Here is a 15,816-nt window from a genome sequence, read left to right on the forward strand (position 1 = left end):
ACCAACCCTGTTCTCCTGACCTAGCACCGTCAGACTTCTTCTTTGTTCGAGAAATGAAGAAACCATTGCGTGGATGCCGCTTATATTTGTCTCAGGAAGTCATCAATGAAGTGGAATTGTGGTTTCAGGCAAAAAAAGTGCAGACTGCTATGATCAAGGCATTAAACAACATCCATAGATGGGAGAAATGTTACTATACATACAAAAGGATTAAAGTTCCTGTGAAGTTTCACCTTTCTAGGGCTATTATTTCTAGGTAAGGGTTTGATTATGTTCTGTAATAAATATAATGAATATTATGAATTGTACAATTCATTATATGATATAAATAATGAATTTAAATCACATATCTTGATATGTGAGGCTGATAGTAAGGACAGCTAATTCGTAAGGACAGCATTACAAGAGTTCACTGAAGAAGTGGTACAGAAAGTACCACAAACATAAGAATAATCTCTAATTCTTTAAGAAAGTAAAGGCAGATCACACTCCTTGCAGGTTAAGTGCTCATTATTTCACCAATTTCCAACATCTGCACTGAAACATTATTAATATCTGTTACATAAAGCAAATATACCAAAAACTAAACAAGTGGAGTTATAAAGTTTGTAGTGATTTTGAGCAAATAGAGTATTTTAAAAATTTCTAAAGTTTTTAAAAATATATATTATTCTGTTCACTTATATTGGGAACATTTTCTGTAGTTAATGACTGATCCAGCAGTACAGGAAGTTGCTCAAACACATGGAAAAAGGCCAGCTCAAGTTCTTTTACGGTGGGCACTCCAACATGAAATGAGTAAGTAAATGTAAAACTGAATTATTTTTAATATATATTTTCATTTTAAATAATTTTTACGTGATAATTCTGTATAAATGCCCTCCATTGTTAATCACAATGAAAAGAATTAGACCTTCACGTAGTCCTAGTCAAATATCATGTAAAGAATGATGAAAACTTTCTTTAAATTAGGCTCTCTCTCTCTTCTTAAGTGTGCATCTGATTGCCTTGTATGCCCATCCTTATATATGTTTGAATTGAATTGAGTGATATTTAAATCTCTGAGAAAGCTCCAATTGGCAGTTCTGTTGGATTGATAGCAACTTGTTAGGAACTTTTCCATGGCCTGAATGGAGGACATCTAAAATATAGATTTGTTTCCAGTGTTTGTCATATCTGCAGTGGTAGTTTAAATTTGATCTCTTGTTGCAAATAAAACTGTAATGTTTGCGAGGACTGACTAAAACCATTTCCTGTGATAAAAATTCAAGGTGGAACTGATAATTCACTCACTCAGTTTCATACATACATACATGCATGGTATGGTTATGGAGAGTTGGCTTTTTTGGATGGCTGTCACATGCTCCTTCATACAGACTTATATGGTGTATTTTCATTGTAATAATTAGTAAACTGTTTGAAATATGGGATTACCTTTGTAACAAATAAAAATGAATTATAAAATATTCGCTTCATCTTTTCACGATGTGCTGAATCTCCTTTATATTTAACAGAATTCAGTTTCTTTTTCTTTTTATCCTTAACATTCTCACTGCTGGCTTTTCCAATGACCTTTATGACCCAAATTAAAAAATTACAGGATTGAGTCAATCTGGATCGGGGAGGGCAGAGACATTTTTGAGCTTTCTTCTCACTATAGTACATCATGATGCAGTTAATGTGTTTACCAGGTCTGCCAATGACCCAGTAAGATACGAAATCAGTATTTTTCTCTTTGGATTTGTACACTGTTTTTAGTTCTACTTTTTTACTGGGATCCACACTAAGCCATTTTGAAATTGACACTTGGGGCTTCTTTTCTTCCAGTTTGCCAATATTCTGACAATGTTCACAATCATCCAAATTTTTGTATTTCCATTGCAAAACCTTGATTTGCTGTGTTGTCCCGATTCTACCAAATGCTCCACCATATGAGTTATTATTATTATGGCGCCTCCGTAGCCAGGTGGGAAGGAGCAGCAGTGCATAGCACATGCTTCTTGATTAGACCGGGGTTCGAGCCAGTCACCACCAAATACCAAGGATGCAGAAAGGTCAGGGAATGACCACCGCATATTCCCGGAGAAATATGGCCTTAGTTGCTAATGCTCCTAAAAACCAAACAACAACAACATATGAGTTATGACTATTTCTATCTGAGTTTTAAGCCACTTTAACACTTTTGCTGCTGACTTTTTTGATGATGGGTTCAACCCAGGATTGAATCAATCTCTGGTGAAGGTTGTTTGGCAAAAATATCCAGTTTTTCTTCTGTCAAATTGGAAGGAAAAGCTCTAATAGTGGGGTGGTTCCCTATTCAGTTTTTCTTTTGTCAAATTGGAAGAAAAAGCTCTAATAGTAGGGTGGTTTTTCCTCCAAGTGGATTAATGTGTTAATGCAGCCTCATACATGATTTTTATTTAATTCTGTAATGGTTTGATGATTTGAATATTTTTGACCAACTGTAATTTTTGTTTGTTTCTTATATTTTGAACGTGTGAACAAATGTTTTTAGACCAAATTTAAGTTGTGTCTATTTACTTTTTGAGATATTTGCTAAGATATAGACCTTATTTCCAGTTAATGTATGCAATTTCTAAGACTTAATTATTGAAAAGATTTTCAATTATACTCTTTATAGGTGTAATCCCCAAAACAGAAAAGCCAGAACGGCTACTGGAAAATATGCAAATATTTGACTTCGACTTGAGTGCAGGTGAAATGCAGAAGTTAGATTTCCTTGACAGAGGACTCCATTATTGTTGGGATCCTACAGTGGTTTTGTGAAACTTCACTTGCTTTATCATCATCTATTTTTTTCTATTTTGTTTACATAAACATCAAATAATTAAAGTTCATTTATATTTGTCAATGAAAAGTTACATTCTTATGGTGACGACCATTTAGTGAGTAAAAGTTGTACAACTCTCTTCTATTAGTGTAATAATTTTATGTACTGTAGAACAGTATTTCTTAACCTGTGAATGCTAGCACTTAAGATTTTGGTTGTTTGTGCATTAATGAATGCACAAACCACAGATGTTTCTATGGCAAATATCCATCCAAACCCATGTTAATGATAGTTCCATAATAAAACTAGTGAAGAGTTCTTTACTTATTTTGACACTAGAAGGTAAGGAATTAACCATATTGGCTACTGGATTCGAACAGCATAACTGTTGATGATCTTGTTCAGGTTGCTGACAAAATGATAAATATTTGCATCTAGATTCACACATGATTTTTTTAGGGAGTGGAAGCAAACTAAGTTATAACTGGAGCAAAATTTTGTGATAACTGAAAAAAAGTGGAAGAAAAATTAGCATTAGTAGACCCATATGATGTAAGAAAGCAAGCTTATACAGCATCAGCCAAAAAAAAGGGGGGGGGGCCTTTCCATTTCATCCATCCATTTGTTCCAAAAGTTTGCCCAGTTCTTCCTTGAATTTATTTAAGCTATCAACTTCCACAACAGATGGAAGTTTGTTCCAGCAATCAACTACCTGTTGGCTAAAGGCAATTTCTGCATGCCTATTTTACAACTGTCTTTCCTCATTTTCAATTTATAGCCCCTGAGGTTCATAATCTGAGCAAGAGGAAGAATGTCATGAGCATTGCGCCTGTTCAAGCCCTTATACAGCTCAGTCAGATCACCTTGCAAATGACTAGTCTCCAGATGCTGCAATTTGCAGAACTTAAGCCTTTGTTGGTAAGAGCACCCCTTTTTTCTCCTCACCAACTTTGTCCTCTGTACTCGCTCTTAGCAACTCTACATCCTTCCTAAATTGAGGCCTCAAGATTTGTATGCAGTACTCCAGGTGTGGCCTAACCATTGCCTTATACAAAGGGATAATATTTGTCTCCTTATGTGCTTTGTCTGAGCAAGAGTAAAGATGCTATCAGCATGTAGTTTGTTTAACCCTTTTAAAACCTTAATACTTCAATTAGGTCGTCACCGTCTTATACCTGGTTTTTAGGTGCTGCAATTTATAGAACTGAAGTCTCTTGGTAAAAGTACCCTTTTGTGCCCCTGGCTAATCTTGTTGCTCTTCTCTATTCCTGTGCCAACAGACCTACGTCTTTCCTAAAATGGGGCTTCCAGACTTATGTGCTGTACTCAGCCATTGCCTTATGGAATAATTACTCCTTGGAAAAGTTACTGTTGGAAAAGTTCCTGGATAGCAGCCTCCCTACACTGCTCAGAGAAAGAACTTCATGTCTGCCTGTACAGTTATCCCTAGATCTTTTTCATTATCAACAGCCTTGAGTTTGGTGCTTCTCAGCAGTAATCCCAGAATCCCATTTAAGAAGCACCAAACTCAAGGCTGTTGATAATGAAAAAGACCTAGGGATAACTGTACAGGCAGACATGAAGTTCTTTCTCTGAGCAGTGTAGGGAGGCTGTTAGAACAGCTCATGGGTTTTGTCAATGATATCCAGGAACTTTTCCAACAGTGACTTTTCCAAGGAGTAATTATTCCATAAGGCAATGGCTGAGTACAGCACATAAGTCTGGAAGCCCCATTTTAGGAAAGACGTAGGTCTGTTGGCACAGGAATAGAGAAGAAGAGCAACAAGATTAGCCAGGGACACAAAAGGATACTCTTACCAAGAGACTTCAGTTCTATAAATTGCAGCACCTAAAAATCAGGTATAAGATGGTGACGACCTAATTGAAGTATTAAGGTTTTAAAAGGGTTAAACAAACTACATGCTGATAGCATCTTTACTCTTGCTCAGGCAAAGCACATAAGGGGACAAATATATTATCCCTTTGTATAAGGCAATGGTTAGGCCACACCTGGAGTACTGCATGCAAATCTGGAGGCCTCAATTTAGGAAGGATGTACAGTTGCTAAGAGCGAGTACAGGAAGAAACTTCTTAAATGGGATTCTGGGATTACTGCTGTTCATTTGAATAAGGGGCCCAACAACAGCAAACTCTGCAGAACCCCATTTATAATATTACTTCATAAGGAATAGTGGTTTAGATATTTTTATTAAATTAATAATTATGCTTTGTCTCCTTCCTCTTAAACAAGGGTTTATTTAACCCTTTTACAGTGTTTAACCCTTAAACACTGTAGGAATTACTTGCTCCTAATGCCAAAATACTGCAATTTATACAACAATCATTAATGTGGAACAGTATCAAAAGGCTCCCTTAATATAATTGGATAGATCCCATTCACTCCGGGTGTCTTTTTTATATTTAGCTTCAACAATTTCTTTTCCACTTCTCTTTCAGTTATCACAAAATCTTTAGCTCCCTGTTAGCATTTGATAAACTTCTGGCATCCCCTTCCCTAAAGAATTCATGTGTGAATGTAGATGCAAAATACCTATTTAGTTGGTCAGTAACCTGAGCAGGGTCATCAACAGCTAAACTATTGACATCAAGTGGCCCAATGTGATTCAACCCTTTCCTTCTATTTGTAATATAAGCACAGAAGTCTTTGATTCTGTTTTTTTTTTTTTTGTATTCTTTGCCAGAGACTTTTTGTAATTTGTCTTGGCATGCCTAACCTCCTTTGTGACATGATATTAACATTGATTGAATTGTTGAAGCTAAAAATAAATAAGACACTTGAAGCTGATGGAATCTATCCAATCGTATTAAAAGAAGAAGCAGAAGAGGTAAGTAAACCTAGTAATGAGATCATCCCTGAATTCAGTAGAGGTCTGGTTCCTATGGACAGGAGATGTACAAATGTCTCCCTAATTTATAAAGGGGAAGGTAACCAACTGTAAGCTTTATTTCTATTCCAGGGGATATAATGAAGTCAATGATCAAAATATTGTTGAATCATCTTGACGTGAATGCAGTTATATTGCAATCAAAGCACAAATTCATTAGGGGAGGATCCTGTCTGACAAATCCGATTGGCTGCTACAATGCTTCAAAAGAGGAACTGGATGCAAAAAAAAAAAAAAATATATTACATTGTATACTTAGATTTTAGCAAAGCTTTTGATGCTGTTCCACATGAAATAGTGTACAAATTGGAGCAGTGTGACATTAGGGGAAGTTACTGCTATGGTTAAAAAGAATGGTTGAGTTGCAGGAGCAGCGAGTAGTTATTAATGGACTCTGCTCCTCTTGAACTAATGTTATTAGCAGAGTACCTCAGGGTTCAGTGCTGGGCCTCTTATTGTTGGCCACCACTGGGCCTCTTGATAAATTAGCCAGATGGGATGAGAATTGGCAATTTAAGTTTAACTTTGAAGAGTGCAAGGTACTGCATGTGGGAAGCAGTAACTCCAGAATACCATACCCATTGGATGGGACCACACTCAAAGTAGTGGAGAAGGAAAACACAGGGGGAGGGTTATTGTGCAGTCTAACATGAGGTTCTTTGAGCAGTGTAGACAGGCTGCTAGGACAGTTTGTGGGGATCTGCCAGTGATATGCAGTAATTTTTCCAGGAGGGACAAGGAAGTGATTATATTGTTGTATAAGGCAATGGTTAGGCTACATATGGAGTATTGCATACAGGTCTGGAAGCCTTGTTTCAGGAGGGATGTGGATATATTGGTATGGGAGAAGAGCAATCAGGTTAGTCAGTGAAAAGATTACCATTACTAAAAACGACTTAAATTCTGCAAATTGTACCGTCTGGAAACTAGACACCTGTGAGGAGATCATATTGAAGTGTTTAAATGCTTTAATGGATTGAGTAATTTAAATGTTGTGGCATCCTAGCTCTTGCTTGGATGACACATGAGATGACATGATTTCACCTTGCAGGTGCTTTGTCTCCAGATACTGTAATTTTCAGAACTGAAGCCTTTCTGGGTAAGAGGGAACTAATAGATTTGCTATACACAGTAGCATATTAATGGAAAGGCACATGTTTAGGGTAGCAAACTTTTGCGGCAGTACCCATTGTTGATTTATTTCTTTAGGAGTGATTGTTGTGTTTTGACCAATACTTTTTTCTCTTGTGTAATTATTTGTAAGTGCAGAACATTACATCATTTAACTAGTATTTAATTTCAAATATAATAGTAAATGCTGTCCAAGATCCATATTAAATTATACAAGGTTCGACAGTTAAGTTTCAGGACAGTCAATTTAAACCAGATGTTAGAATCAAAAAAAACTTTTATTTTTCAAATTGCTTTGAGCACTACACACTTCTGAAATTGCACATAGAACATTAGTTGGTGACATTTTAAAAATAGTTGGTGACATTTTAAAAATACATTTTTACTGACTACTACAAATTTCCATGTCACATTTCTTTTCATGTCCTCTGCATCGATAAATTATTATCCTTTCAGCATGGGTTTGATTTAGAGGAAACAAGAAGTGGTGTGGGGTTGGCTTAGCTCAGCTCAATAATACTATACTTTGCCAAAAATTCCTTGATAATCAGCACATTCTGTGCTGATTATTAAGAAATCCAAAAAAATTCCTGCATTACCCTGAGAGAGAAAGAGAGAGAGAGAGAGAGAGAGAGAGAGAGAAGTAGAAGGGAATCACCAAGAATGATGATAACCAGCTCAGGACCCTGGGTTTGCCAAGCCCATACTCACCAGATGTGAGCCCCTGGGTCTCACATCTGGTGAGGAAATTTGATTGGCAATTGGTGGTACTGACAATTCAATGAAGTCTTTGGGAGAATTCTTTGTATTGTATGGTAAAGCAAAACAGAAAATGTAATTGTAAACTTTTAACACGACATGCTGTAAGCGGTGGTTTTTAGTGATTACAATACTGTTCTTAATATTTTATATTTTTGATGGAGTGTGCTATCCACCTTCTTTTTTTAACATGCATTCTACTTTCTTTTTAGGAGTCCTGTTAAAAAAGTGCCACAGACAAGTTAAAGATTAGGATATAAGAACTTGTTAATTAACACTACTCTTTCACTTCTATAAGTTATATTTTATAGGAAATACACATGGGGAGGAGTTGTTCAAGAAACCAAAAGCAGAGATCATTAATGGATGCCAGCTGGGTAATGCTCATATTTTGATGATCGGTCCACAACCTATGCTGTAGTTTTTATTGAAATTAGTAGTAGGCTGGTACCATGGATAGGTAAGGCAGGTTATCTTCAATTTTTTTTCTGGTTTTCCAACCCTCAATCAGTCGAGCCTTTAAAAAAGGAGGGGGGGTGAAATTATCAAGCTTCATTTTACCTCTTATTTTTTGTGTCAGTCAGTGAATTTCTTGTCTTCCCAAATTTGTCAACCAAATCATGCTGCTTGAATAGGCTACAACAGCCCCCAAAAAAATAAAGAAAAACAAAGTGAACTTCAATAACCATGCTTTCATGTAGTTTTTCTGTTAATAAGGTTCTTCTGAAATTTCCAACCTGTTAGAACAGCACAGGCTTTGTCAGCCTCAAAAAAAATTAATAAATAAAATAAATAAATAGCAGCCTGATAACGTTTTTTTTCTCTGTCTTTTAATAAATTTCTTGTGACTTCCCAACCCTCACAAATCCATGTTACTAGAATAGAGCAGGCTTTGGAGTTATCCTTTCCTTTCCTAGTTTCTCTGTAAATGAGTTTCTTCTGGCTTCTCAGCCATTCCATGTTACTAAAACAGTGTATGGCTTTAACGACTATCACAGTGATAAGCTTCATTTCTGTTCCTTTCATCTGGTTTTTGCACCTATAACTTTCTTTAGCTTCCCAACCCTCACCCAGTTCATGCTCCTGGAAAGGCATGGTATTCAATTGAGTAGGTATGTTAAAAATAAAAGAAAAGAAAGCTTATCTGGATTAAAGGCATTACAATATTGACAGTATCCTGAAATAGGCATGTACTCACTTTCCAAACTGCCTATGAGAAGGATCAGCACGAATCCTTTTATAAAAAATATATTATTTTCTAAATTTCTGCATTCCTCCTTTCTAAGTCTCTAATGCTTCTTGTTAAATTGTCATGTACATTGAAATGTCATTCACTTAATTGTCTTGTACGCAGAATTGTTTTACATATTGAATTGTCTAACAGCGAATTGATGTGGACCCAGCTCAGCATTGTCATGCGACATGAATCAGCTATCTTAAAATTAAGGTCTTTTTTTTTAACAACAAATAATTAAAAACTCACGCACAGTACTCCTTATTTGTTGCCTAACCTGATAGAACAAATTCCTTTGAATGATTCCCTTGCTCTAGAAGAAAGTGATCAAGATCATTGTTTTTTTGAGTATTGAAAACAAAATTTTTTGTCTCATATATTTTAAGCTTAAATTAACAAATATCATTTATGAGATGTCTAAAGCGTTGGTCGGACTTATAAGTTCTCACAGTACCATTGCATGACTTTGGGCATACTGCTTAAAACTGAATAATAGGTTATGTATGATATCTGCATCAATGTGATCTTTGTCCCAATCCCTAAGAATTCATTTTACTTCACTGTTGGCATTTGTATTGAGAGGATGTGTTTTCATAGTGCTCCCAAGTCAAAAGTGCAGGGAGACATAGAGATTAGATAATTGCTTTTAATTAATTTCTTTAATACAGCAGTACCTCGCACGGTGGCTTCAATCAGTACGGTATTCACTAGTGAGGTTTATAAGACATCAAATTGGACACAATGTTGGATTCGAGTCTTTGGAAATGGCTAATGTTCGAGAGTGCATTGACGCATATTCTCAAGCTCTCCCAATAATGATACTCTCCTTAAGCTAGATGAAGAATGGACATATGAGGAAGCAGAAGAAAGTCCAGAGTGTAACAAAGGAGCTAGTAAAGTGTGAGAAAAAGAAGTTCCCTTACAAGGACTTAAAAAATGTTTAGGGCAGTGGAAACTGCTTCAGACTTAATTATGAATCATGATCCAGACGTAATGTAGCATTAATGCCCAACAAGCATTAGAAAATGCCATTCAATGTTATCGAGAACTCCACAAAGAAAAGAAGAAAAACAAAATGGTGGAACTTAGATTAGATAGATTTTTCTTTAATCAGTAAAATTTTCTAGCTTTCATTTTTTCAAAATAAAATTGTCATTTATTTCTTTTTCAAAATAAAGTTTATCAATTAATTTTGTTCTTAGTCTACCTCATTACTATTTGTATTTATTATTTTTCTAACTAATCATGTACAATTATTTCTAATATAAAAAAATCCTTTGATACCCATGTATCATTTCCTTTGATACCCATGTATTTTTCCCATTGAAACAATTCCCTGTTTAATGCTGATTCAGTCAGTACAGTAGTTTTTTTTTTTCCAACACATTAACCACACTGTGCAAGGTATTGCTGTATATTGTAAAGTTTATTTTGATATAAGTTTTTTTATCCTGTAATAATTCATAAATTTAATTTTTATATTATAAATATAACTTTTTTTGAAAAATTACTTTCTGTGATATTTAACAATGGTTGTGACAAGATCCACCTTGAACACTTCGTCAGAGGGTATCATGACTACAGAAATAGTTGTGGCAATTTCCAAGTGAATCGTGATTTTGTTGTTTGCAGAACCTGTGGTATGTACTCAAAGACACCTCCTGTTGTTACGGAGTATACCGATCTAAAGTAAAAATTTGGTGTATAGCTAGAAGAATTTGAGCCACTGAAAAAATGTGTGCTTGCCCTTGAAAAAAATGTAACTGGGAGCTCGCCAGGGACTCAAGACTCTTGATTTGAGCAATTTGGGACCACAGAACAGAATAACCAAGTGCAAACTGCTCTGGTTCAAAGGGACTTAGTTCTAATAGGAGACTCCATTGTCAGGGAAATGGGAAATATATTTTGTAATGATAGGTGGACTAGAACCAGGGTATGTCTGCCTGGAGAAGCAATTAATGTCACCAACAGATTGTCAGATTTTAAGGGGGTATAAAGAGAATATTATTATTCATGTTATTATCATGGGGACTAATCATATTAAGCACACATGATCTGACGATTTGTTAGAGAAATATAGGACCATGCTGAAGAAATGCTGCAAGTTAGGTTAGAATGTCTGTGTGTCTGCAATTCTGCCCAGGCACAATAGATAGCCTGGTGGATTAACTAAAGACTTGGACTCTGCAAGGCTTTTTGGAGGGAAGTTTTATCAGCTTGGCCCGCACTTGTAGGTAGAGGAAATTCATTTTGTAGAGACTGGATACATTTAAACAAAAGTGTTGCAAGGGTTTTTGCCAGTATTATTGAGGATACCTTTTCCCCCCCACCCAAATTAGCAGGTAAACTGCTAATTTGGGTGGGGGGGAAAAGGGTAATATAGATATCCATTTGCCTCATGATATTGGTCAAAGTAACACTTGCATATACCTCAAGAGATATTAGCAAGATGTTCTGAGGGCAGAAACATTTCAAATGAGTGAGTAGTTAATGCTAGGGAAGCAAGCTTAAATAACTTCAAGGGGTGTGTCAGGGCAGTTAACTATACGAGAACACTAAGTCTTAATTGTTTATACAGTAATGTGAGAAGTGTCAATAAAATGAGTGAATTTGAACTGCTCGTTAGGACAAGAAATGCTGACATAATAAGGCTTACAGAAACATGCCATCTGGAAATAGGGGATGATGAGTTTCAGTATGATATGTACAGTGTATTTAGGAATGATAGGGTAGATGGAATGGGTGATGGAAGTATTAGTATTAGTAACGGCCGTATGGTGCAAGAAAGCCCATGGCTTATGTTGCACCAGCCAAAAAAAAAATGCAAAAAAAAAATTATGCATCTTATCAAAAGCAGCCTTGAGCGTGACAAAGCTTTCCTGGATTCAGATGTTTTGCATGCTAGTATAGAATGCTGTATGGTGAGATAGAAGCAAAGGTATAATGAGAGTGGGAATAATCTACAGGCCAGATGATTGTGAAGATTATGGGGAGAGCCTCTATATGCAAATGGAATAGGCAAGTAAGCATGAATGACTTATGGGTGATTTTAATTTGCCTGTAATTGATTTGAGCAAATGGAAGGAAACTACATGGGGGACAAAATTTTTTAAATCAACTAGATTCATTATTAGCATAGGCATATGATGCAAGAAAGCAAGCTTATTCAGCATCAGCCAAAAAAAAAAAAAAAAACACACACACACACCACTCCCATGTCACCCCTCCGTTCGTTCGAAATACCTGTCCAGTTGAGCCTTAAATTTGTTTAGGCTATCAACTTCAACAAGTGACGGAAGTCGGTTCCACCAACCAACCACCCGCTGGCCAAAGGCAAATTTCTGCACATCTATCCGACATCCGTCCTTCCTCAATTTGAATTTATGCCCTCTGAGGTGATTATATTGAGCAAGATGAAGAATCCCATTGGCATTGAGCATGCTCAAACCATTCAAAGCCTTATACGCCTCTATCAGATCCTCGCCGGTGCCTAGTCTCCAGACTGTAATTTGCAAAACTTAAGCCTTTCTTCGTAAGAGCAACCCTTTGTTCCATTCACTAATCTTGTTGTCCTTCTCTGTACCCGTTCCAGCAGCTCTACATCCTTCTTGAAATGAGGCCTCCAGACCTGTAAACAGTACTCAAGATGTGGCCTAACCATTGCCTTATACAAGGGAATAATCACCTCCTTATCCCTGCTAGAAAAATTCCTGTATATCATTGACAAGACACCATGAGCTACTGTTGCAGCTCGTCTGCACTGCTCAGAGAACTTCATATCTGCCTGCACAATTACCCCCAGGTCCTTTTCATTCTCCACCACTGTCAGTGTAGTACCGCAGAGTTGATATGTTGCTCTGGGGTTACTGTTCCCCATATGTAGTACTTTACATTTGTCAATGTTAAACTTCATTTGCCACCTCTCAGCCCATCTGTTCAACCTTTCCAGATCCTGTTGCAGCAGCATAGCGTCAGTAGTGTCCTTAACAACCCTGCCAACCTTTGTATCATCTGCAAACTTGGACATTAAACTTGATATCCCATCATCAATATCATTCATAAACACAGAAAACAACAACGGACCCAACACTGAACCCTGAGGAACTCCACTAATAACATTAGTCCACGTTGAGCAGTGTCCATTGATTACCACTCTCTGTCTTCTGCCACTCAACCATCCCCTTATCCATAGCAGCAATTTGCCTCCAATGCCACACTGCTCCAATTTGTGCAGCAGTCTTCCATGTGCAACAGTATCAAAAGCCTTTCTAAGATCCAAATATATAATATCAAAGTTATTCCCTGCATCCAGTTCCTTTGTGACTGCATCATAGTATCCAATCAAATTGGTCAGGCAAGACCTGCCCTTAACAAAACCATGCTGCGTCTGAGCTATAACTGAATTCTTGTCTAGATGATCCTGCAGTGCTTCTTTAACCAGTGCCTCCATTAATTTACCTGGAACAGAAGTTAAACTAACAGGTCTATAATTACTTGTGTCAGCCTTTGATCCTCCTTTGGGAATTGGGGTCACATTTGCACATCTCCAGTCTATGGGTACCTCCCCTGAGTCCAAAGAAGCTCTCATAATTATGGCTAGGGGTTTGCTTACTTCCTTTGCTGCCTCCTTTAATATAACTGGATAGATCCCATCCACCCCAGGTGCTTTTTTTATGTTTATCCTCAACAATCTCTCCTCCACTTTCCTCTCAGTTATTACAAAATCATCCAGCTCACTGCCAATGTTTACTTTACCTACATCATTCTAACTTCCTGTATAACTCCTCATGCGTGAATGTAGATGCAAAATACTCGTTTAGATTGTTAGCCACCTGAGCAGGATCCTCAACTGTTGAACCATCAATATCCAGTGGACCAATCTGATTCATCCCTTTCCTTCTTGAGTTTAAATAGATAAAGAACTCTTTTCTGTTTTTCTTTGCATCCTTTGCCAAGGATTTTTCGTAGTCTGCCTTTGCCTGCCTAATCTCCTTTGTGACTTGGTTACAGACCAACTTATATCATAGGCTTCCATGTCACCCATTAATTTGTATGTATCCCATGCATTTTTCTTCTCTGCCATGTCTCATTAGTTCATCTGACAACCATTTAGGCCTAAACCTTGAACAATATTTCTTAGTTGGTATGTAAAACCTGGTAGCCTCCAAGATTAGTTCCTTGAATGCTTCCCATTTTGAGTTTGCTGTTGGTAACATCATCAGTTGGTCCCACTGTATAGAATTTAAATACTGTCTCAGACCATCATAGTTACCTTTACGAAAACAAAAACCCTTCCCTTTACCTCTGATGGTAGTTACCTCCTTGAGTAAATCCCACTTCAACACACTGTGATCACTGCCACCTAGTGGTTCATTTATCTGCAGATTCTTAATGCATGAAGAATCACTACTGATAATCAGATCAAGAGTATTGCTCCCTCTTGTTGCCTCACGAACATGCTGATGTAGAAAGCAATCATCGAATAAATCCACAAAAGCATTGCTAGTGTGCGAGTGACCAATCCACAAATTCCAGTCAATATCTGGGAAATTAAAATCCCCCATTATAAGACTCTCTGATTTACTGGCCCACTCTATTTCCCTGTACAATATCTTATTATACTCATCAGAGTCATTAGGCCTATAGCACACTCCTGCTCTCAATTTTGATTTCCCTATGCTTATGTCACACCAAACTGACTCGACACTGCCCTGTCCATCGATGTTGACTGGCTTCACTTCCTTGGACTTTGTGTTTCTTAACTAATAGCATAACCCCTCCCGTCCTGTCTATCCTTTCTATACACATTGTATTCCCCAAATTCCAGTTCCGCATTCCTTATATCTGTGTGACACCACATCTCTGATATCCCAACAATATCTGCCTTTGATATTTTGAGCAATACCTCAAATTCATCAAATTTATTTACCAAACTCCTAGCATTGGTGTACACGCAGGTATACATGCACCTGTTTCTATTCTTAGCTACCCTAACACAACCCATGTGTTTACTTGTACCGCAATGACTCCCAGCAGTCTCTGAAATATCCTACATCTTGTTTTTCAGGCTTCTGCTCATTTCAATAGAAGCAGTGCAAGAATCACTTCCACCTCTGCCAGTGGCTACTGTTAATCTATTAGTCCTTGTATCCCCCCCAACTAGCAGTTTTCCGACCCACCTAACACTGCCTCGACAGCATCAGCAAAAATTCTTGCACCTTTTCTATTTAAGTGTATCCCATCCCTGTAGAAGCAATCTCTCCTGTTAACAAGTACAGTCCAGGCTGAAAAAAATTCTACCCCTTGAGCCTTGCACAATCCCTCCAGGGCCAAATTGATCGACAAGGCTCTCATCATATACTCCCTCCTATCGTGTCTGGGCAGAATTGCAGACACTTTCAAATTCAACCCTAATTCACGGCTTTTTTTCAACAGTGACCTGTACTTGCTAAGTAATTCTACTGGTCTCCTACTCTTAATATCATTAGTGCCAACGTGTACAACTATATCACCTTTTGTGCCCTTAAAAGATGATATCCGCTCTACAACGTCATCAACCTTTGCCCCTGGCAGACATACCCTAGTCCTATTCCACCTATCCTTTTTACAAAGCATGTTCCCCGTTTCCCTGACAATAGAGTCACCAACAACTACTAGTTCCTGTGGGACCAGCGCATTCTGCCTAGACAAGCTTTCCTGGATTCAGATGTTTTGCATGCTAGTATAGAATGCTGTATGGTGAGATAGAAGCAAAGGTATAATGAGAGTGGGAATAATCTACAGGCCAGATGATTGTGAAGATTATGGGGAGAGCCTCTACATGCAAATGGAATAGGCAAGTAAGCATGAATGACTTATTATGGGTGATTTTAATTTGCCTGTAATTGATTGGAGCAAATGGAAGGAAACTACATGGGGGACAAAATTTTTTAAATCAACTAGATTCATTATTTGCATCAACATGTAAAGGAAAGTACTAGGGAAAAGAATATTCT

The 15,816-nt window shown here is 37.3% G+C and overlaps 1 protein-coding gene across 1 annotated transcript in view; it reads left to right on the forward strand.

Annotated features, from left to right (window-relative positions):
* The window catches only part of LOC150079326 (uncharacterized), a 124,105-nt gene extending 120,361 nt beyond the window's left edge, over window positions 1–3,744 (forward strand). The window contains exons 7-8 of the mRNA XM_090382621.1: window positions 705–798; window positions 2,642–3,744. Of these exons, the coding sequence (XP_090238747.1) occupies window positions 705–798; window positions 2,642–2,787 (240 nt within the window). The 3' untranslated portion in view covers window positions 2,788–3,744. The remainder of the gene's footprint in view (window positions 1–704; window positions 799–2,641) is intronic.
* The last annotated feature ends 12,072 nt before the right edge of the window (window positions 3,745–15,816 follow it).

This window comes from Mastigoproctus giganteus, chromosome 10 (genome assembly GCF_048544385.1).
Source record: "Mastigoproctus giganteus isolate SK-2022 chromosome 10, ASM4854438v1, whole genome shotgun sequence".
NCBI lineage: Eukaryota > Metazoa > Arthropoda > Arachnida > Uropygi > Thelyphonidae > Mastigoproctus > Mastigoproctus giganteus.